The sequence below is a fragment of the Rana temporaria genome, chromosome 9, assembly GCF_905171775.1.
Source record: "Rana temporaria chromosome 9, aRanTem1.1, whole genome shotgun sequence".
NCBI lineage: Eukaryota > Metazoa > Chordata > Amphibia > Anura > Ranidae > Rana > Rana temporaria.
The window spans coordinates 19388105-19411421 of NC_053497.1; the positions used below are offsets into that span (position 1 = coordinate 19388105).

A 23317-nucleotide genomic window follows, 5' to 3' on the forward strand; every position below is an offset into this window, starting at 1 on the left:
ATTGGCCCTAGTATATGTACCAGCGTGTCAGGATCCTACGGGGTAAATGAGCGCGCTATATCAAGATGCAACTCATATATATATATATATATATATAATATAAAAAAAAAAATGTATATATGATATTGTACAAATACATTTTTATGTAAAGAAAAAAAAATGTGTATATATATATATATATATATATATATATATATATATATATATATATATATATATATATATATATATATATATATATATATATATATATATATATATATATATATATATATATATATAACACGTGTGAAAATATGCACCAGGGGAACGTGGCATTACAATCCTTCCGGTGAAATGTTGGAACGCAGAGGATCCCAAATCTTGAGAAAAGAAGACTTGCAATGTGCTGTAGCTGGCAAGATTTCGGATTATCCATTCCAGGATCTTGCCATAAGGATTGTGATGCCGCCCTCTCCAGTCCAGAAACATGGCACAAGGACCGCAGGCGGGGGGCCGCGCGAACAGCCTTGCATGGCTAGGCCACAGACAGCCGCGCGGCCCCACGATGGGTAGAAGGGGGACGGGCCCTCCCGAGGAGGGGGGGACCCCGGCGGAAGGGGTCTGGACCCGTTCAAGTTTATAGTGCCGCTCGTCAAGTTGTGGCACGCTAGTGTTTAGTTCAAGGGGGTTAAACGTTTCCTCACTGACTGCCAAATCCTCTCTGAAGAGAGATCCAAACACGGATCGCTCTTAAGAGATCAAAGTAGATGTGAAAAAGCCCTCTAACAAGTATCAGGTAGCCATTTGTAAAGGGGGCGGCGGGGATTAATGTAATTAGTGAAACTTTTAGTGCAAGGTTTATTTTAAGAGCTACATTGGGCATCTACAAATGTAATACCCCTTCTGCTATACTAGGACATGATGGCACCCTTTTCAATTCTCATCTTTTTAGGGGGAAAAACATTTTTAAACATAAAAAGGATGCCAATTATCAGTAGTGAAATATGCTTACATTGCATACCTTATGTAAACATAAAGTAGACTGTTTAGGACAGGGGGTAGGCAACCTGGGGCCCTACAGCTGTTGTGAAACTACATTTCCCATGAGGCATTGCAAGGCTGGCAGTTACAATTAATCCCAGAGGCTTGATGGGACTTGTAGTTTTGCAACAGCTGGAGGGCCCCAGGTTGCCTACCATGGATTAGGGCCTTATCCCTTGCCCCAGCAGGTCTTGAATGAAGAGCTTACACCCACTTACAGCATCTGTAGCTGTAGAAAATAGGAATCAGTAACTATATGCGGAGGGTTATATACAAACGCCACATAGCAAGCACAGGCCCGGAGTCTGGGCAGCTCCATTCAGCACTGGTGACTTTGGTCAGTTAGACACCTGTCCATAGGTGGTCCTTCTCAGCTCGTCCTCCAAGCTTATTCAAGTCCATCCAACTAGAAAATAGAATCCCCCCCGATCCCCAGAACTACTTAGAAGAGTTGAAGGTCAGAATCATCCAGCTGATCACAAAGTAGAAGAGGAAGATGGGATAGACGGCCAGGGCTCTGCGGTTTGGTGGCTGACTCTCCGCTAAAAAGGCAGTTGAGGCTAAAAAAAAAAAAAAATACACATAAAGGCTTCATATAAAAAAAATAAAAATAAAAAAGTAATATATATATATATATATATATATATATATATATATATATACATACACATACATATACATATACACATACACACCAGGGTTGACAAATTTGCTTGGAATCTAGGAGCCAGGTAAAAAAGTTAGGAGCCAGAAAATGCACCCCATCCCGACGAGCTTGCGCGCAGAAGCGAACACATACGTGAGCAGCGCCCGCATATGTAAACGGTGTTCAAACCACACATGTGAGGTATCGCCCCGATTGGTAGAGCGAGAGCAATAATTCTAGCCCTAGACCTCCTCTGTAACTCAAAACATGCAACCTGTAGATTTTTTTTTAAACGTCGCCTATGGAGATTTTAAAGGGTAAAAGTTTGTCGGCATTCCACGAGCGGACGCAATTTTGAAGCGTGACATGTTGGGTATGAATTTACTCGGCGTAACATTATCTTTCATAATATTAAAAAAATGGGGATAACTTTACTGTTGTCTTATTTTTTAATAAAAAAAAGTGTAATTTTTTCACAAAAAAAGCGCGCTTGTAAGACCGCTGCGCAAATACGGCGTGACAGAAAGTATTGCAACGATCGCCGTTTTATTCTCTAGGGTGTTAGGATAAAAAATATATATAATGTTTGGGGGTTCTATTTAGAGGCAAGAAGATGGCAGTGAAAATCAACATTAGAATTGCTGTTTAACTTGTAATGCTTAACTTGTAATACCAACGGCCACCACCAGATGGCGCCAGCTCACATCTGGTGGTAATAACTTGTAATACCAACGGCTCACCACCAGATGGCCCCAGCTCACAAAAAAAAAAAAAAAAAAAAAGAATTTTACTAGTCGCCATGGCGACCGGGATTTGTCGAGCCCTGATTTTATTTATATATATATATTTATATATATATATATATATATATATATATATATATATATATATATATATATATATATATATATATATATATATATATATATATATATATATATATATATATATATATATATATATATATATATATAATGTCTGTACAGTAGAGCTCAGAAATAGGAGAGGAAGTGGCAAGACCGGGACCCAATCAGGTGGGTTGCATGTATGTGCTGACCAGGAGCATACGGATAGGGGGGGGGGGAAGCCGAAAGATGACCTAATCAGTATGCTGCTGTTTTTTCACTGTCCAGTCAGCAGGCTGACCCTGAAGAAGGGATAGACTTTGCTCCTGAAATGCGTCGGGCATAACAAGAAGAGAAAACGACACCAGTAACCAGGTCTTGATGAACCCATGTTTAAACCCGTTTTATACAAATTGATGGCGATGTATGCGCCAATGTTTTTATTATGTAAAAATAAACATTGCACGTTTTTATTATATCAAAATTACATTTGAGTCTGCCTTAAAGGGGCTATAAAAGGTACAAATGTTTTTCCTAAATAGCTTAATTTATCTTTTTTTTTTTTTTTTTTAACAGGGAAAAAGCTTCCTTTACCTTAGTGCAGTCCTCCTTCACTTACCTCATCCTTCCATTTTGCTTTTAAATGTCCTTATTTCTTCTGAGAAATCCTCACTTCCTGTTCTTCTGTCTGTAACTCCACACAGTAATGCGAGGCTTTCTCCCTGGTGTGGAGTGTCGTGCTCACCCCCTCCCTTGGACTACGGGAGAGTCAGGACACCCACTAACACACAGCTCCTTTCTCTATCTGCAACGTAGAGAGTGTGTCTTGCATTACTGTGTGGAGTTACAGACAGAAGAACAGGAAGTGAGGATTTCTCAGAAGAAATAAGGACATTTAAAAGCAAAATGGAAGGATGAGGTAAGTGAAGGAGGACTGCACTAAGGTAAAGGAAGCTATTTACGAAAACATTTTTTTACCTTTACAACCCCTTTAATAGTCCCATAGTACTGGGGGTACACTTTTACCTTTTTTTTTCTTCCGATTACCTGCGATTGTCTGTACCATGTGATCACTGTGACCAATCAGAGATCACCACAATAGTACATTCATAATAATTAATTTACGTTTAAAAGCAAAAGAGAAAAATAAAATAGTTTTTGCATTTGTTTTGGCCCGAGAACCAGAAGTGATGTCAGAGGTCACTCCGGTCTTCCAAGGGCATAGAGCCGAGTGGGGGCCATATTGCCCTCACTCAAATTCCTGTCCAGCAAACGGCCACACTGGATCGCTCCTGGGCTGTACCGACGACTCCGGGGAGTAGCACCTCTCCCGCTGCCTCACCGCAGAATCGCACCTCTCCCACCGCAGAATCGCCCCTAGTAAAAAAACGATACCAGGGTAATGGCAACTAGCTTCTGCCATAACACCGTTATCTACGTGAAAGTTACTATGGGCCCGTTGGCAAGTGGTTAAAGTGTAAGTTTTCCTTATCGGGAAAAAAAAAAAAAAAAAAAAAAAAAAAAAAAAAAAAAAAAAAAAAGGTGAACACCCTACCTCCCAGCCCCCGCTGTGCTTATTTCTGGGGGTGATAATCAGTGCCCACGCAGCCAGTTATGAGTAAGCATCACATGATGTGAAACATGTCAGCCACCTTTTTCCTGTTGTTCACTTTGTTTTGACTGTATCATTTTGGTTGTTTTTGGATTTCATTTGTACAACAAAGATATTGGGGCAGATCCACGTACCTCCGCGCATTTCTCCGCCGGGCGCAGCGTATCTAAGATACACTACGCCGCCGTAACTTATTATTTTTTTTTCAAATCCACAAAGAATGCGCGCCGTAAGTTACGGCGGCGTAGTGTATCTTTGGCGGCGTAAGGGCGCAGAATTCACAACGATGTGATGGGGGCGTGTTTTATGTAAATACGTCGTGACCCGACGTAAACAACGTTTTTTTGAACGGCGCATGACCCGTCCGTGGGGGTATCCCAGTGCGCATGCTCGAAATTAAACCGGAACAAGCCAATGCTTACGACGGTGATGTCATACTACGCAAATAACGTAAAAAAGTGAAAATGCGAGGCGGGAACGACGGCCATACTTAACATTGAGTACGCCTCATATAGCAGGTGTAACTATACGCCGGAAAAAGCCGAACGCAAATGACGTAAAAAAAAGCGCCGGCTGGATGTACGTTCGTTCGTGGATCGCCGTAACTAGCCAATTTGCATACTCGACGCGGAATTCGACGGAAACGCCACCTAGCGGCCGCCGAAAGAATGCACCTGAGATTCGACCGTGTACTAAGACGTACACCTCTCGGATCGATCCGCGATGCCGTCGTATCTTGTTTTGTGGATAAAAAACAAAGATACGACTCGCAAAATTTGAAATTATGCGGCGTATCAAGAGATACGCCGGCGTAATTCTTTTTTGGATCTGCCCCATTGTTTTAAGGAGTGCGACAGTCCAGGATCTTCTTCTATCCAATGTACCTGTGCATAGCCAGCACCCTTTTGGTTTAGTGGGACGGAAGCAAAGCCAAGGGATCGGCAGTTTTTAGAGCGCCATCATCTCTCCCCACGCAGCCAGTGTCGCAGTCTTAGGATTTGAAATCCCCGCTCTGCTAAGTCTTTTTTTCCTCTGTCTTGCAAGTCCTAATGATCAAATAAGAGCATTCAGAGCCGTTCCGATTGGTCAAACTGGTCATGTGAACAATCAAGAGTCACTGGAAGCCCTACCGAAAAATGAGGGGAGGGGGAGGAGCAGGGCTTTCAAATCCCTGGAGCGCTACACTCGCTGCATGGACACTGACAGATCATCTTCCACAGAGGTAGGTACATTGAGGACTGGGGGTTGGGAGGGGTGTTCACTTACCTTTTCCTTTTTCCCGAAAAGGCGAATTAACCCTTTAATACAGCTTCTTGCAAATAGAAATAGTGACGCTGTTCAAATCTTTTATTAAAAATTTCGTATTTTGAGTTATATAAAATGAAACTGCGGTACTTACCAAATGTAGACCAAGCGAACATAACAACGACCACGACCAGCCGCAGGACGAACGTCACTATGCTTACACTTGCTAGAAGCAACAATCTGCAGACCAGCATTGCCACGGTGAGGGGCAGAATACAATACCCCAACACACACAGACTCTGGAAGAAGGAGCTGCAAAGAGACACAAAACACACAACTGGTCTACATGGGAACTACCATCAGAAATGGTCTATTAAAAACGAGAAATTAACCACTTCAGGCCCGGAAGATGGACCCCCTTAACGACCAGGCCATTTTTTGCGATATGGCACTGCGTCGCTCTAACTGACAATTGCACGGTCATGCTACGCTGTACCCAAACAAACATTTTCCCCACAAATAGAGATTTCTTTTGGTGGTATTTGATCACCTGCAATTTAAATGTTTTGCTTTATAGAAAAAGCGACAATTTTATTTTTTAAAACAATATTATTTACTACAATATATATCTATATAGAGATTAGAGATAGAGGATAGAGATGGAGGATAGAGGATAGAGGATAGAGGATAGATATCTATAATAAAATATATATAAAAAATGTATTCATCAGTTTAGGCCAATATGTGTTCTGCGACTTTAACCAAAAATATCACAATATTGATTGGCTTGCACAAAAGTTATAGCGTCTACAAAATAGGGGATAGAATTATAGTGAAATAATATACATATGCGCTAAAACAACTAATTAATGTGATACCTAATACAAAGATCAAGTGCAATCAGATGTGCTGATTAATGATACATCCATAGGGTGAGTAAATAAACTACATTAGTGTTAACACCACCAATACAATATAAGTATAATAAAAATTAATTATATATAAATAAAATGAACAAACTATAAGAGCATCATCTGCAGACTACTTTCCACATAACCGTCCCTGTATTATAGCATTTTTATTATTTTCTTTTACTGTGACAGATCGGACACTTTTGACACTTTTTTGGGACTAGTTTAGTTTATACAGCGATTAGTGCTATAAAACTGCACAGATTACTGTAAAAATGTGACTGGCAGGGAAAAGGTTAACACTAGAGGGGGCGATCACGGGGTTAAAGGTGTTCCCTGGGAGGTGTTTCTAACTGTGGGGGGAGCGGACTGACAGAGCACAGAGAGATCGCTGTTCCTAATCACTAGGTACAGACGATCACTCAGTACACCACCTTGACAAAACGGGGATCGGCTTTGTTTACACTGACAGATCCGGATTGATCGTGGGAGGTCGGCGGACACCGTGCCTGCCAGCCAAGCGCATCAGCTCCCCCGCCGTGCTGCGTGCACCTGTGCTATAGCTGTTAAAAAGGGACTGACATACAGCTACGGCAATTTGATGGATTGAGCCGACCTGCCTCCGCATAATGATGGCAGCTGGTCAGCAAGTGGTTACCATCTGAATGTCACATCTGAAATCGAGACTTTTTGTTTTTCCAATCCTCCATTGTCCAATTTTGGTGATCCTGTGTGAGTTGTAGCCTCAGATTCCTGTTATTAGCCGACCGGAGTGGCACCCGGTGTGGTCTTCTGTGAGAGTGGGTATTACCGCGCTATCAAGGGGAGGGTGGGGAGGGGGTGGGGTGAGGTATAGCTGCGGCACTGGAAGGTGTATCAGACCATAAGTATTAATAATGGGGAAGGTAGTGCTGCGCTATATGTGGAGGATGGAAAGGTGGAAAGGAAGTGAAGGGTGGTCTGACTGACAGTACAAACAAAAATGGCATCAAAAAGAGCCGATCAGTGAGCGGGCTGACAAAATTATAACCATTCTAAGCAAAGGTGCAAATAGCATAACTTCATACGTTCTTCTTAGTAAAATGGAATACACAATCAATAAAGGTGATGAGAAGTGCAAATAAAGATATACAATCTGTGTAACACAACACCCAAATAACTATGATGGGCTCAGTGATGAGCTAGTGAAAAAAAAAAAGTCCATAAAGCATTAAATCAGGCATATAAAAGAGAGGGGCAATCGTTCGCCAACGTCACCTCCGGTACCTCTCAGTGGGCTCTTACGTGTATTCGTCACGAACGTGACTTCTTCAGGAGTCCTGAAGAAGTCACGTTCGTGACGAATACGCGTAAGAGCCCACTGAGAGGTACCGGAGGCGACGTTGGCGAACGATTGCCCCTCTTTTTTATATGCCTGATTTAATTTTAACCATGTGAGTACCCTCGTTTATATTTTTATGCTGATTAAAAGTTTTAAAACGATATCACACTATTGGTGGTTTTATCCCTCTGGGCGCGAGACATTGGCCATCCTGGGACGCGACTTCCAAGGAGGACCCAGTTTCCCTGGACCAGAGCCCATTTGGATAACCATATGTGGTTGGATTCATATGCTGTTACCTTACAGCAGTAAGGTAAGAGGACACCCTCAGTCACCTTAAAAGGATCACTGGATATCCACCTTTCCTTCACATTATTTATTCGGACCCACACCAGCACTTCCCAATTTTGGACTTTCAATTATTATTTAGATTTCTGTTGTTATTGTTAAAGTTTTGCTTTATCGATCTTTATCACAAGTTTACTGCTTTATGGACTTTTTTTTCACTAGCTCATCACTGAGCCCATCATAGTTATTTGGGTGTTGTGTTACACAGATTGTATATCTTTATTTGCACTTCTCATCACCTTTATTGATTGTGTATTCCATTTTACTAAGAAGAACGTATGAAGTTATGCTATTTGCACCTTTGCTTAGAATGGTTATAATTTTGTCAGCCCGCTCACTGATCGGCTCTTTTTGATGCCATTTTTGTTTGTACTGTCACAGTCAGACCACCCTTCACTTCCTTTCCACCTTTCCATCCTCCACATATAGCGCAGCACTACCGGTGTGGTCTTCTGCTGCTGCTTTATCTACTTCAAGGTTCAATGCGCTTTGCATTCAGAGATGTTATTCTGCATACCTTCCGTGTAAGGAGTCGTTATTCGAGTTACTGTTGCCTTTCTATCATTTGGAACCAGTCTGCCCATTCTCCTTTGACAACAATAAGGCATTTTCCCCCCACACAACTGCCGCTCGCTGGATATTTTCTCTTTTTTGGACCATTCACTGTAAACTCCGAGAGATGGTTGTGTGTGAAAATCCCAGTAGATCAGCAGTTTTTGAAATACTCAAACCATCTGGCACCAACAACCATGCCACGTTCAAAGTCACTTAAAGTGGTTGTAAACCCTTACAGACCACTTTATGCTACAGGTAAGACTATAATAAGGTTTACCTGTAGCTACTCAGCATATCTCCTTATCCCCTAAACCTGCACGGTTTAGGAGATATCCCCTGTATGTGCCAATGTCATCGGCACATGCGCACTGGGGCAAACTGGAGCAATGGCACGTATGTGCCATTACTTCAGTCCGTGTGCCGTTACCGGCGGCTGCCGGCCAATCACACCACCAGACACACAATACCCAGGGGGGGGGGGGGGGATTTCGCCGCCAGAGGGCCCCCCCCCCCCCCCCCCCCCCCGAGGACCGCTGCAGGGGGCTTCGATCTAAGGCAAGTAATTTATAATGAGCTATAACCACATTAAACGATTGCCGCCCGCCGCACGCAGAAGGACGTATATATACGTCCCCTTTAAGAAGCGGTTGTTGCGGGCGCGCACCGCGATCTCCGTGAGTGCGCCTGCGGTTCCCGCGGACTCGATCGCCACGGGCATACCCGCGATCGTCTCACGGAGACATAGAACGGGGAGATGTTAGTGTAAACACAACATCTCCCCGTTCGGCCTAGTGACTTTGTCACGGATCGTGTTCCCTGTCATCGGGAACACGATCAGTGACGTCACGCACACAGCCACGCACCCCCTACAGTAAGAATCACGCCTTAGGGAACACTCAACCCCTACTGTGCCACCTAGTGGTTAACCCCTTCACTGCCAGTGTCAGTTTCACAGTAACCAGTGCATTTTTATAGCACTGATCGCTGTAAAAATTACAACGGTCCCAAAAATGTGTCACAATTGTACGATATAATGTCGCAGTCACGAATAAATCGCAGATCACCGCCAATACTAATATAATTTTTTTTAAATGCTATAAAACTATGCCTTATTTTGTAGACGCTATGGGGCAGATTCACGTACATTTGCATGAGCGCAGCGTATGTGAGATACGCTACGCCACTGTAACTTGCTTTTCAAAGCTTTGAATCCAGAAAGAATTTGCGCCGTAAGTTACGGCGGCGTAGTGTATTTCTCGCGGCGTAACAGCGCGCAAGTCAAATTGGCCAGTAGGGGGCGTGTTTCATTTAAATGAAGCGCATCCCCGCGCCGAACGAACTGCGCATGCACCGTCCCTAAATTTCCCGCCGTGCATTGCGCTAAATGTCGCAAGGACGTCATTGTTTTGACGTGGACGTAAATTACGTCCAGCCCGATTCACGGACGACTTACGCAAACGAAATAAAAAAAATTAAAATTTGACGCGGGAACGACAGCCATACTTAACATTGCGTACGCCACCAAATAGCAGCTTTAACTATATGCCGAAAAAGGCCGAACGGAAACGACGTAAAAGAATGCGACGGCCGCTTGTACGTTCGTGGATCGTCGGAAATAGCTAATTTGCATACTCGACGCGGATTACGACGGGAACGCCACCCAGCGGATGCCGAAGAATTGCATCCAAGATCCGAAGGCATACGAAGACGTACGCCTGTCGGATCTAACCCGGATGCCGTCGTATCTTGTTTTGAGGATTCAAAACAAAGATACGACGCGGGAAATTTGAAATTACGCCGGCGTATAACTAGATACGCCGGCGTACTTCTTTTGTGGATCTGCCCCTATAACTTTCGCATATAAATAGATATAATAAATTATAAACAAGCGCGCAACCAAAATTTCAATAAAGTGTCATTATAGAAATCCCTATGTGAAATAGTCAAATCAGTGACGATTGTGAATATAAAAATATGCAAAAAAAAAAAAAAACAGTGAACAACAAGGAGGCAAATGTATTCAAAGTAAATTATGTGATAAATGTTCATTGTGTGAAAAAAAGAACAAAGTCCCAAAGCATAAAAATAGGACACTTCTAGGATTTAATCCAATAGCTCCTGCAATATTCAATGGAGTATCTGGAAGGAGCCTTGGTCTTATTTTCAGCCAAAAGAGTGTAATATTACTGCCGCTTACCAGACTGAGAGGATCTCAGGTTATAGAGATCTCTAGAGCGTGTGCATCAGCCTGCCGTCAACGATAAACGACCACCTCAATCAAGGAGGGATGCTTCCGTCTTGTTGGATGAGGATATCACCACCTTGATTAGCTATAACTTTTGCGCAAACCAATCAATAAACGATTATTGCGATTTATTTTTTACCAAAAATATGTAGAAGAGTACGCATCGGCCTAAACTGAGGAAACATTTTTTTTTTTATTATATATTTTTGGGGGATATTTATTATAGCAAAAAGTAAAAATATTGATTATTTTTTTCAAAATTGTCGCTCTATTTTTGTTTATAGCGCAAAAAATAAAAACCGCAGGTTAAAAAAAACCCAAAAGAAAGCTCAACCCAATCCAAAAAAGGACGTCAATTTTGTTTGGGAGCCATGTCGCACGACCGCGCAAATGTCAGTTAAAGTGACGCAAGTGCCGAATCGCAAAAAGTGGCCCGGTCATTTAGCAACAAAATGCTATTTCGATGCTCAGTTTGAACTTCAGCAAGTTGTCTTCGCCACATCTAGATGCCTAAATGCATTGAGTTGCTGCCACGTGATTGGCTGATTAGCAATTTGTGTTACCAAGCAATTGAACAGGTGTACCTAATAAAGTGTCTGGTGAGTGTACATAGTGTAATAGTAATATGTGTTTCATGACTAATAGGCAGGAAGGTCTTACATGGTTCCCCCGAGAAGCTTGGAGTTCAGTGTGATGACCACGGCTCCAAACCAGATGATTACAAAAACTTCCGCAAACTGGGGTCCTCCGTCTTCTTTGCTGTTGGCGTAACCACCTTGTAGCATTCTTATGGAAGAAGAAAAAGAACAAATCTTAACCACTTCTCTACTTTGGGTGTTTTTCAGATTTGGCGTTTACAAGACTAAAACATATTTTTTTGCTAGAAAATTACTTAAAACCCACAAACATTATATATTTTTTTTTTTCTAATACCCTAGAGAATAAAATGGCGATCATTGCAATACTTTTTGTCACACCATATTTGCGCAGCGGTCCTACAAGCGCACTTTTTTTAGAAAAAAATCACTTTTTTGAATTAAAAAATAAGACAGCAATAAATTTGGCCCAATTTTTTTATATATTGTGAAAGATAATGTTACGCCGAGTAAAATGGTACCCAACATGTCACGCTTACAAATTGCGCCCGCTCGTGGCATGGCGTCAAACTTTTACCCTTAAAAATCTCGATAGGCGACGTTTAAAAAATTCTAGGGCCTAGGGCTATAATTATTGCTCTCGCTCTAACGATCGCGGCGATACCTCACTTGTGTCGTTTGAACACCGTTTTCATATGCGGGCGCTACTCACGTATGCGTTCGCTTCTGCGCACGAGCTCGTCGGGACGGGGCGCTTTAAAAAATTTTTTTTTTTTTTTCTTATTTATTTTTATTTATTTTATTATTTTTTACACTGGAAAAAAAAAATAAAAATAAATGATCACTTTTATTCCTATTACAAGGAATGTAAACATCCCTTGTAATAGAAAAAAGCATGACAGGTCCTCTTAAATATGAGATCTGGGGTCAAAAAGACCTCAGATCTTATATTTAGACTAAAATGCAAAAAAAAAAAAAAAATTGGAAAATGTCATTTTTTCAAATGACAAAAAAAATATTGTTTCTTTAAGAGGCTGTGCGGGACTGACGTTTTGACGTCACTTCCGCCCAGCCGAGCTATGGGGACGGGCGAAGGAGATTTTTCCTTCAGTCTCGTCCCCGCTCAGCTCCCGAACGGTCGCGATCTCCTCCGCCGCTACCGACGGCTCCGGTAAGCGGCGGAGGACGCGGGAGAGCGGCGGGAGGCCCCTCTCCCGCCACCGATAACGGCGATCTCGCGGCGCATCCGCCGCGGAGACCGCCGTTATCGTTACCAGAACCGCTGACAGTAAAGATAGATACCTCGGTTGTGGCAGCAGCTGCTGGCGTTACCGAGATATGTATCTTTAAAGTGCCGCCGTATATAGTCGTACAGCGGTCTGGAAGTGGTTAATAGCTTGACAGTCAGATAAATGACTTGGGCCCCTTTCACACTACTGCGACTTCAAAGTCATGCGATTTCGCCGCGATTTCAGGGAATACCAGTGTAAGTGGCATCAAAAATCGGACCAAAGTAGGGCAGGGATGACTTTGAAGTCAGAACAACTTGAAGTCGTACTAATATGAGTGGTTGTCATTGGAAATCATGGGAAACGACTTGTCATGCTACTTTGCCATCACAAATCGCAGGACAAGTCGCATAAGTGTGAAAGGGGCCTTAAGCTGGATACAATTTTCTTTAGATTTTGTCCTTTAGATTTACCAAAACCATATAATACGGAGGTCAGACCTAAACACTTTCTTTCAATCAGCCAGCTCCTTGCACTACATATACAAAATATGGACCTCAAGAGCCCATTCACACAGGGACGACTTTGGATCCGACTTCAAGTCGCCCCAAGTCATACTGCATGAGAAAATCAATGTAAGTGAATGGAGCCATCTTAAAGGGGTTGTAAAAGATTTTTTTTAAATAACAAACATGTTATACTTACCTCCACTGTGCAGTTTGTTTTGCACACTGTGGCCCCAATCATGGTCTTCTGGTGTCCCTCGGCGGCTGTCGCGGCTCCTCCCCACAGCAGGGGATATTACAGTGAGGGAGATGTCTGTGGATATTACAGTGGGGACTATATATGGTGGTGATCCGAAAAATGTATGTGCGTTATAATTAATCAATAAAAAAAAAAAAAAAAAAAAAAAGATTAATCGAACACGACAAATTTTAATCAGTAACAGCCATACTTTAATTATTTGCAGATAAAACATACAAACATTGGCTTACTTTCAGTAGAATAAAGAATTAGCCAGAATGGCTGTATTAGTGAAGTCCTCATTACTCAAAAAAAAAAATCCTTATACAGTGAAACCTCGGAATTAGAGTAACGCAGTTAACAAGCGTTTCGCAATACGAGGATTTTTTTTTTTTTAAATCCCGACTCGGTTTGCGAGTGTTGACTAGCAGAATTCAAGCCACAGCGGTGTGCAGTAGCGCATTTGGCCAGAGATGCGGGGGCGCTGGAGCTGTTCGGAAATACTCGGTAAAACTCTGTTCCTGAGGGTTTTCGACATCAGCCGAGCTGTCCCCGAGTAATTCCGGGGCTCTCTGGTGTCGTCCCCCCACCTCTGGCCACATGCAGTATTATATGCCATAGAAGTCAATGCAAAACAAATTATCTTCGTTTCTATTGACTTCAATGGGGAAACTCGCTTTGATTTGCGAGTACTTTGGATTAAAAGCATTCTCCCGGGACGGATTATACTCGTAATCCAAGGTTCCACTGTATAAAAAAAAATAAAAAAATGGTAAAAACACGCAGCATACATTGGGGGGGCGGAATAAATAAAATACTTACAATGCAAGTGAGACACAGAGCACAAGAGGGCCCCATAAATCCCCTGAAAGAGAACAAAGTACACCGCATTAAACATGGACAAATCTACACTCACAAACACCCTGCCTACGGCCAATTTTATGAAAAGCCAGTTAACCTTTAAAAATGTTAAAGTAAAACTGAAAACCCAGGCCAATTTTTATTAAATAGCCTCATAGCAGGTTTTTAAAACAAACAAATTATAGTTCTGTCCTGGTGCCTTGTGATGCTGTCCCTGTAGTATTTCCTTTTCACCACTAGATGTCCTCGGTGTTCCAGATACTGTATACAGCAGAACACACAACTGGTCTACATGGAAAATACCATCAGAAATAGTCCATTATAAAAACAAGAAATTAACCACTTCAGGCCCGGAGATTTACCCCCTTAACCACTTACCGACCACCACACACACATATATATGTGGGCAGAATGGCCCGTACAGGCAAATGGGTGTACCTGTATGTCCCTTTGTATTTGCCGTTGTGAGACGAAGAGGCAGAACGGGGAGATGCCTAGTGACAGGACACTGATCGTCTGCTCCCTGTTATCAGGAGCGGTGATCAGTGTCGTGTCACTGGTAGCCCACCCCCTCCCACACACACACACATTTTGAATCACACACTTAACCCCTTCTCTCCCCCCCCCCCTAGTGTTTAACCCCTCCCCTGCCATTTACACAGTAACCAGTGCATTTTTATAGCACTAATCGCTGTATAAATGACAATGGTGCCAAAATAGTGTAAAAAGTGTCTGACAATGTCGCAGTCCCGATAAAAAAAATATTTTGTTGCGGTGGCTCAACACGATTGGCACTGCGCTGACAAGCCATTCACCTCTGCAGCTAGGGGTTCGTATCCCGGTCTCGGCTACATGTGAATTGAGTTTGGTGGTCTCAGCCCGGCTCCCGGTGGGTGTGCTATGCGAGGTAAGCCTGCGCTTAGTACGCCCACCCCCCTCCCACAAAAACCACCACACTTACACGCACTCGAAATTGGGCCAACATCACGCACTTTGACCACGCGGTCTCTAAAAAGAGAGGCGAAGGACTAATGGGGCTGGTTGAGTGGGCAAATCCTCTCACTCCCTTATAGGGAGTCCCTCTGCCCCGTTGGGCTTCAAAGCGGAGCAGTTAGGGCGGGCTGTGTGGGAGGACCCCCTCACACACCCACCATTGCCACCCGGGGCATGGAGAAAGGTGGCAGATTGCCTCTGGGGGAGGCCTGCCTACTCCCAACTCCTGCAGTCCAGCTCCTCTCTCGAGTACACGCACAAAATACACTTTAAAAAAAAAAAAGAAACCAATCAGCTTCCAGGTTTCATTGTCAAAGCTTTATTGAACAATCTGAAGTTAGAAGCCGATTGGCTCCCATGCACAGCTGCACCAGATTCTCAGTGCTTCAGTTTTAGTAAATCCCCCCCCCCCCCCCCGCTCCAGTATACTCACAGTCTCTGAGAAGGGCTGTGCTCTTTTTAGGGTACATCACATGGAAAAACTTCTTCCCCACAGCTTTCAGGTCCCGCATCTGAGAAAAAAAAAAAAAAGTACAATGATAAATGGGTACTGGTGAACAGAAAGTATTCGATTGGTATACTGGCGTCCTGAGGAAGACGAGCTTGTGCCTCGTCGAAATAAAACCTTCATTATGTGTTGTGCATTCACCTTTCAAGACCCGTGAGTGCCGCTCTCTTTTGGAATATATACATAAACATGCGTGCGCGAATATGTGTGTGTACACACACACACACACACACATACATACATATATATACACACACACACACACACACACACACACTATATTACAAAAGTATTGGGACACCTGCCTTTACACGCACATGAACTTTGACCACTTAAGGACCGCCTCCTGCAGATATACGTCGGCAGAATGGCACGGCTGGGCACAAGCACGTACAGGTACGTCCTCTTTAAGTGCCCAGCCGAAGCTCCGTGACCGCGGCCATGGGACCTGATCGCTGCTGGAGTCCCGATTGCTGCTGGAAACACGATCAATGACGTCACACATCCAGCCCTGCCCCCCTACAGTTAGAAAAAACAAATGAGGTCACACATACCCAATACAGCGCCCCCTAGTGGTTAACTCCTAAACTGCATTGTCATTTTCACAGTAAACAATGCATTTTTATAGCATTTTTTGCTGTGAAAATTACAATGGTCCCAAAAATTTGTCAAAATTGTCCAATGTGTCCACCATAATGTCGCAGTCACGAGAAAAAAAAAAATAAATCGCTGATAGTAGTAAAAAAAATAAAAAAAAAAAAAAAAAATAATAATATTATAAAAATGTAATAAAACTATCTCCTATTTTGTAAACGCTATAAATTTTGCGCAAACCAATCGATAAACGCTTATTGTGATTTGTTTTACCAAAAATAGGTAGAAGAATATGTATCGGCCTAAACTGAGGAAAAAAAAAAAAGTTTTTTTTATATCTTTTTGGGGGATATTTATTATAGCAAAAAGTAAAAAAATATAGATTTTTTTCAAAAATTGTCGCTCTATTTTTGTTTATAGCGCAAAAAATAAAAACCGCAGAGGTGATCAAATACCACCAAAAGAAAGCTCCATTTGTGGGACAAAAAAGACGCCAATTTTGTTTGAGATCCACGTCGCACGACCGCGCAATTGTCAGTTAAAGCAACACAGTGCCGAATCGCAAAAACTGGCCAGGTCCTTTACCTGCATAAAGGTCAGAATCTTAAGTAGTTAATGGCATCCCAGTCTTAGTCTGTAGGGTCCAATATTGAGTTGGCCCACCCTTTGCAGCTATAACAGCTTCAACTCTTCTGGGAAGGCTGTCCACAAGGTTTAGGAGTGTGTCTATGGGAATGTTTGACCATTCTTCCAGAAGTGCATTTGTGAGGTCAGGCACTGATGTTGGACAAGAAGGCCTGGCTCACAGTCTCCGCTCTAATTCATCCCAAAGGTATTCTGTCGGATTGAGCTCAAGTTCCTCCACCCCCAAACTCGCTCATCCATGTCTCCGTTGCTGTAGAGTCCAGTGGCGGCGTTCTTTACATCACTGCATCCAACGCTTTGCATTGCACTAGGTGATGTAAGGCTTGGATGCAGCTGCTCAGGCATGGAAACCCGTTCTATGAAGCCCTCTATGTACGGTTGTAGTGCCAATCTGAAGGCCACATGAAGTTTGAAGGTCTGTAGCTATTGACTCTAGGGCTGAAACGATTAATCGATATTATCGATAAAAATCGATAATGAAAATCGTTGTCAACGATTTTCATTATCGATTAGTTGGTCCGCACCTTCCGTCCGCCCATTCAAAAAATCCTCCTGTCCCGTGATAACAGGCGCCGCCGTATTACACAGGACATGCAGCGCCGACGTGCCTCGTATGTGTACAAGGCGCCGCCGTATTACGAGGCACGTCCGCGCCGCATGTCCACGCCTCTCCTGACGTCAGCTCCCCACTGATCTCAGCCCCGCCCGCTGCTGCCTCGAGGGAACAGAGGCTAGAAGCAGCGGTGAGGAGAGCCGAGCTGCACCGTCTGTGAAAGGTAGAAAAACCTACTTGTCTAGTTTATGAGTACATGACATGCATTCCTATAACAATTACCCATCCTCCTAACTCCCATCATTAGTGTTCCGGGGGGTGGGTGGAATAGTAGTGCCCCATCATTGATGTTCCTGGGTGGGGGAGGGAATAGTGCCCCATTGGTGTTCCTGGGAGGGGAATAATGCCCCATCATTGGTATTCTGGGAGGAATAGTGCCCCAGCATTGGCGTTCCCGGGAGGAATAGTGCCCCAGCATTGGCGTTCCCGGGAGGAATAGTGCCCCAGCATTGGTGTTCCCGGGAGGAATAGTGCCCCAGCATTTGTGTTCCCGGGAGGAATAGTGCCCCAGCATTTGTGTTCCCGGGAGGAATAGTGCCCCAGCATTGGCGTTTCTGGGAGGAATAGTGCCCCAGCATTTGGTGTTTCTGGGAGGAATAGTGCCCCAGCATTTGGCGTTTCTGGGAGGAATAGTGCCCCAGCATTTGGCGTTTCTGGGAGGAATAGTGCCCCAGCATTGGTGTTCCCCGGAGGAATAGTGCCCCATCATTGGCGTTCCCGGGAGGAATAGTGCCCCAGCATTTGTGTTCCCGGGAGGAATAGTGCCCCAGCATTTGTGTTCCCGGGAGGAATAGTGCCCCAGCATTTGGTGTTTCTGGGAGGAATAGTGCCCCAGCATTTGGCGTTTCTGGGAGGAATAGTGCCCCAGCATTTGGTGTTTCTGGGAGGAATAGTGCCCCAGCATTTGGCGTTTCTGGGAGGAATAGTGCCCCAGCATTTGGCGTTTCTGGGAGGAATAGTGCCCCAGCATTGGTGTTCCCCGGAGGAATAGTGCCCCATCATTGGCGTTCCCGGGAGGAATAGTGCCCCATCATTGGCGTTCCCAGGAGGAATAGTGCCCCAGCATTGGCGTTCCCAGGAGGAATAGTACTGCTGCAAAGTTGTGTAATGTTAAACGTTTTTTAATCTGCCGTTTGAGTGCAACACTCAGTTTTTTCATTATTACCGTAAAATAAACGAAAAATTCCACATTACGTTTTTTTAATGATTTTATCCGATTAATCGAAAAAATAATCGGCCGATTAATCGATTATGAAAATAATCGTTAGTTGCAGCCCTAATTGACTCCTCAGACAGTTGGCGACTTTTGCACACTTTGAGCTTCAGCATGTGCTGACCCCATTCTGTCATTTTATGTGGCTGCTGTTCCCAGTTGCTTCCATTTTGTCATAATACCACTAACAGCTGAATGTGAAATATTTAGTAGCAAGGACATTTCACATGATGGACTTATTGCACAGGTGGTAACCTATCGCTGCACCGCGCTTGTACTCACTGAGCTCCTGAGAGTGGCCCATTCTTTCACAAATGTTTGTAGAAGCAATCTGCATGCGCGGGTGTGTGATTTTATACACCTGAATCCAATTATGTGGAGGGGTGTCCCAATACTTTTAGCATTGTAATATTAAAACATTTCGTTTTTTTTACCAAATAAAAAAAAAAAAAAGCTAAATAAAGTGGGACCAGCATTGGGAGAGTTAAACATGTAAATACATTTAGGTTTGGTGTATACAGTTCCTATCTTTAGTTGTTAGGTTTTTATTTTCTGCTTCGGTTGTCTCACGTACAATGGTGTCTTTGACGGGCTCGTCCAATGTGGAGAAATCGTCATCCTGTGATTGGGAGGCCATCGGCACTGTGATCTCTCCCTCCACGGGAATATCTCCAGATATAGAGACATCAGACAGTCCTGCAAACTGAAGAAGAACACACGTCGTTAATCCCAGCTCATAAAACTTGAGTGACATTTTATATTCTATCAGCACATTTTATCTTAACCATTTCAGCTCTGGGGGGTTTTACAGCCTTCATGACCAGGCCATTTTTTGCTATTCTGCACTGCGTTACTTTACTTGGTATGGTTCAGTTGAGTGGAGAATAGTTGGGGGTATAGCTGGGTTGGGATTGAGTTTGGGGGAAGGACCAAGGATCTTTTAGATTGTAAGCTCTAATGAGCAGGGTGCTCCGATTCCTCTTGTAATACGACTAATGTCATCCTACATTTTGTTAAGCTCTGCGCAAACTGTTAGTGCTATATAAATCCATAATAATAATAATGAATTTAGTATAGCTGGGATGAGTCGGGGGGGGGGGGGGGTAATGTATAGGGTGTATGGTTGAGTTGGATTGGGTTTGGGAAGGGGAGTATGGTGAAGTGAAGTTAGGTAAAGGGGGGGGGGCGTATAATTGGGTTAGGGCGGTAGTAGTGTTGAGTTGAGTTTGGGGAGGGGAGTATGGGTGGGCTGGTTTGGGGAGGAGAATATAGTTGGGTTGGGTTTGGGGAGGACAGTATGGTTGGGTTGAGTTTGGGGAGGGGAACATGGGTGGGCTGGAGAGCATGGTTGGGCTGGAGAGCATGGTTGGGTTGGTTTGGGGAGGAGAATATAGTTGGGTTGGGTTTGGGGAGAAGAGTATGGTTGGGTTGGGTTTGGGGAGGACAGTATGGTTGGGTTGAGTTTGGGGAGGGGAACATGGGTGGGCTGGAGAGCATGGTTGGGTTGGTTTGGGGAGGAGAATATAGTTGGGTTGGGTTTGGGGAGGAGAGTATGGTTGGGTTGGGTTTGGGGAGGAGAGTATGGTTGGGTTGGGTTTGGGGAGGACAGTATGGTTGGGTTTAGAGTGACCACGTGTCCCGGATTGTCCCGCATTTTGCAGGTCTGTCCCGGGCACCTTCATTCCAGGACAATACAGTGTCCCGGAATGAAACTGACACAGCCACCCCCCCCGCGGCCAATCTGATGCCCCCAAAAAAGGCCGCCACATCACCGCTTTACTCACTGACAGTACTTGTCCTGGCCGGGAAAGCCTGGACGAGCACAATCACTGCCTCTTGTGTCCAATCACTGTGCTGTGATTCGTTACAGCACAAGCTGATTTATGGGAAGGGAGGGTGTCCCTGAATTGTAGTTTGGAAATGTGGTCACCCTAGTTGGGTTTACGGAGGAGAGTGTGATTAGGTTGGGTTTGGGGAGGAGAGTATGGTTGGGCAGTATGGTGGGGAGGGGAGTATGGTTGGGCAGTATGGTGAGGAGGGGAGTATGGTTGGGCAGTATGGTGGGGAGGGCAGTATGGTTGGGCAGTATGGCGGGGGGGGGGGGGGGAGTATGGCGGGGAGGGGGGGGGATGGTGGGGAGGGGAGTATGGTTGGGCAGTATAGTGGGGAGGGGAGTATGGTTGGGCAGTATGGTGGGGAGGGGAGTATGGTTGGGCAGTATGGTGGGGAGGGGAGTATGGTTGGGCAGTATGGCGGGGAGTATGGTTGGGCAGTATGGCGGGGAGGGGGAGTATGGTTGGGGAGTATGGTTGGGGAGTATGGCGGGGAGGATGGTTGGGCAATATGGTGGGGAGGGGGGAGTATGGTTGGGCAGTATGGTGAGGAGGGGGAGTATGGTTGGGCAGTATGGCGGGGAGGGGGGAGTATGGTGGGGGGGGGAGTATGGTTGGGGAGTATGGTGGGGAGGGGGAGTATGGTTGGGCAGTATGGTGAGGAGGGGGAGTATGGTTGGGCAGTATGGTGAGGAGGGGGGAGTATGGTTGGGCAGTATGGTGAGGAGGGGGGAGTATGGTTGGGCAGTATGGCGGGGAGGGGGAGTATGGTTGGGGAGTATGGCGGGGAGGATGGTTGGGCAATATGGTGGGGAGGGGGAGTATGGTTGGGCAGTATGGTGAGGAGGGGGAGTATGGTTGGGCAGTATGGCGGGGAGGGGGAGTATGGTGGGGGGGGAGTATGGTTGGGGAGTATGGTGGGGAGGGGGAGTATGGTTGGGCAGTATGGCGGGGAGGGGGAGTATGGTGGGGGGGGGAGTATGGTTGGGGAGTATGGTGGGGGGGGAGTATGGTTGGGCAGTATGGTGAGGAGGGGGAGTATGGTTGGGCAGTATGGTGAGGAGGGGGGAGTATGGTTGGGCAGTATGGTGAGGAGGGGGGAGTATGGTTGGGCAGTATGGTGAGGAGGGGGGAGTATGGTTGGGCAGTATGGTGGGGAGGGGGAGTATGGCGGGGAGGGGGGAGTATGGCGGGGAGGGGGAGTATGGCGGGGAGGGGGAGTATGGTTGGGGAGTATGGCGGGGAGGGGGGAGTATGGTTGGGGAGTATGGCGGGGAGGGGGAGTATGGCGGGGAGGGGGAGTATGGTTGGGGAGTATGGCGGGGAGGGGGAGTATGGTTGGGGAGTATGGCGGGGAGGGGGAGTATGGCGGGGAGGGGGAGTATGGTTGGGGAGTATGGCGGGGAGGGGGAGTATGGTTGGGGAGTATGGCGGGGAGGGGGAGTATGGTGGGGGGAGTATGGTTGGGCAGTATGGTGGGGAGGGGGAGTATGGTTGGGGAGTATGGCGGGGAGGGGGAGTATGGTGGGGGGAGTATGGTTGGGGAGTATGGTGGGGAGGGGGAGTATGGTGGGGGGAGTATGGTTGGGGAGTATGGTGGGGAGGGGGAGTATGGTTGGGGAGTATGGCGGGGAGGGGGAGTATGGTTGGGGAGTATGGTGGGGAGGGGGAGTATGGTGGGGGGAGTATGGTTGGGGAGTATGGTGGGGAGGGGGAGTATGGTTGGGGAGTATGGTGGGGAGGGAGTATGGTTGGGCTGGGGAGGGGATTATGGGTGGGTTTGGGGGAGTTTAAAGAGATTCTGTTCATGCAGGCCCCCCAGTGATGAAGGTGACCCGAAAGAGTACCTGTGTTGTCACCCCCTGGTCATGTGACCACACTCTGGCCTGCTAGGTCGCTGGGCCCCTCCCAGGGGAGGTCACATGACCCCCAGAATCTATTCTTACCAGCTGCATGGTACAGGCGGCAGTGTCCCTCTAAAGAGAACCTGTCATTCTACCTCTGTACACGTGACAGAGTCCCTTTAATGGCGCCTGCACAGCTGTCATGCAGCACAGCCGCCCATCACATGCATAGTGCTCTCACCAGCCGCGTCCCGCTCTCCTCCCGGTTTTCTTCGTTCTCCGCCATGTCTCCGGTTCCACTGTGGATAGTTGTGACGTGGAGTCTCAGTTCTACGCGTCACCGATCCGCGACGGGGCAACCTGCTTCCGCTTCTGGCGCGCCACTAATACGTCAGCGCCTGAGCGTCCGAATATCTATGGAAACCACGTACAACGCACATCGCCTTCCGGAGTTGCTGATCAAAGTTTTTAATACGCATGTGCAGATTTCTGCTCCCCCAGTTAGACTGCTCACATGACAGAGCAGATTCAGTCCTGTCTTCTGCTGATTTCATATAGTGAGGCGGTTTACTAAATAAAGGGGGGAAACTGTTTTATTTTTAGTGTCCCCCTACCTGTGTAAAATAAAACACCTTTGGCTGCAATTCTGAGCCCTTCACTGGGGATGCCACCAGCAGTGCCCTTTTTCCACCACTAGATGTCCTCAGTCTATTGAATGATGCTCAGCGTAATTCCCTGCTGCAATGCAGGAAGTCATGCCCTGCCTACACTCAGTGGTCCCTCCTACGCACAGTGTGGCCCCACCTATGCTCAGTGTGGCCCTCCTACGCTCAGTGGTCCCTCCTACGCTCAGTGTGGCACCTCTACTCAGTGGTCCCGCCTATGCTCAGTGTG

At 45.6% G+C, this 23317-nt stretch overlaps 1 protein-coding gene across 1 annotated transcript; it reads right to left on the bottom strand.

Moving 5' to 3' along the window:
• Positions 1 to 816: 816 nt before the first annotated feature.
• YIPF6 (Yip1 domain family member 6) lies at positions 817 to 22814 on the bottom strand. The gene is made up of 7 exons (XM_040322900.1): positions 22665 to 22814; positions 19322 to 19450; positions 15608 to 15686; positions 14143 to 14185; positions 11412 to 11537; positions 5526 to 5683; positions 817 to 1583 (listed from the first exon to the last, which is right to left on the bottom strand). Exons 1-7 carry the CDS (start codon positions 22707 to 22709, stop codon positions 1462 to 1464), a joined length of 702 nt encoding a protein of 233 aa, XP_040178834.1. The 5' UTR covers positions 22710 to 22814; the 3' UTR covers positions 817 to 1461.
• Between the last annotated feature and the right edge of the window lie 503 nt (positions 22815 to 23317).

What these genes read in the sequence shown, in the direction of transcription:
- YIPF6 (XM_040322900.1), bottom strand. Translation starts at nt 22,709, where the DNA reads ATGGCGGAGAACGAAGAAAACCGGGAGGAGAGCGGGACGCGGCTG. An exon ending in CACAGCCCTTCTCAGAGACT is followed by an intron (nt 14,186 to 15,607) that starts GTGAGTATACTG and finishes GTTCTCTTTCAG; the next exon opens with GGGATTTATGGGGCCCTCTT. An exon ending in AAGCTTCTCGGGGGAACCAT is followed by an intron (nt 5,684 to 11,411) that starts GTAAGACCTTCC and finishes GTCTCTTTGCAG; the next exon opens with CTCCTTCTTCCAGAGTCTGT.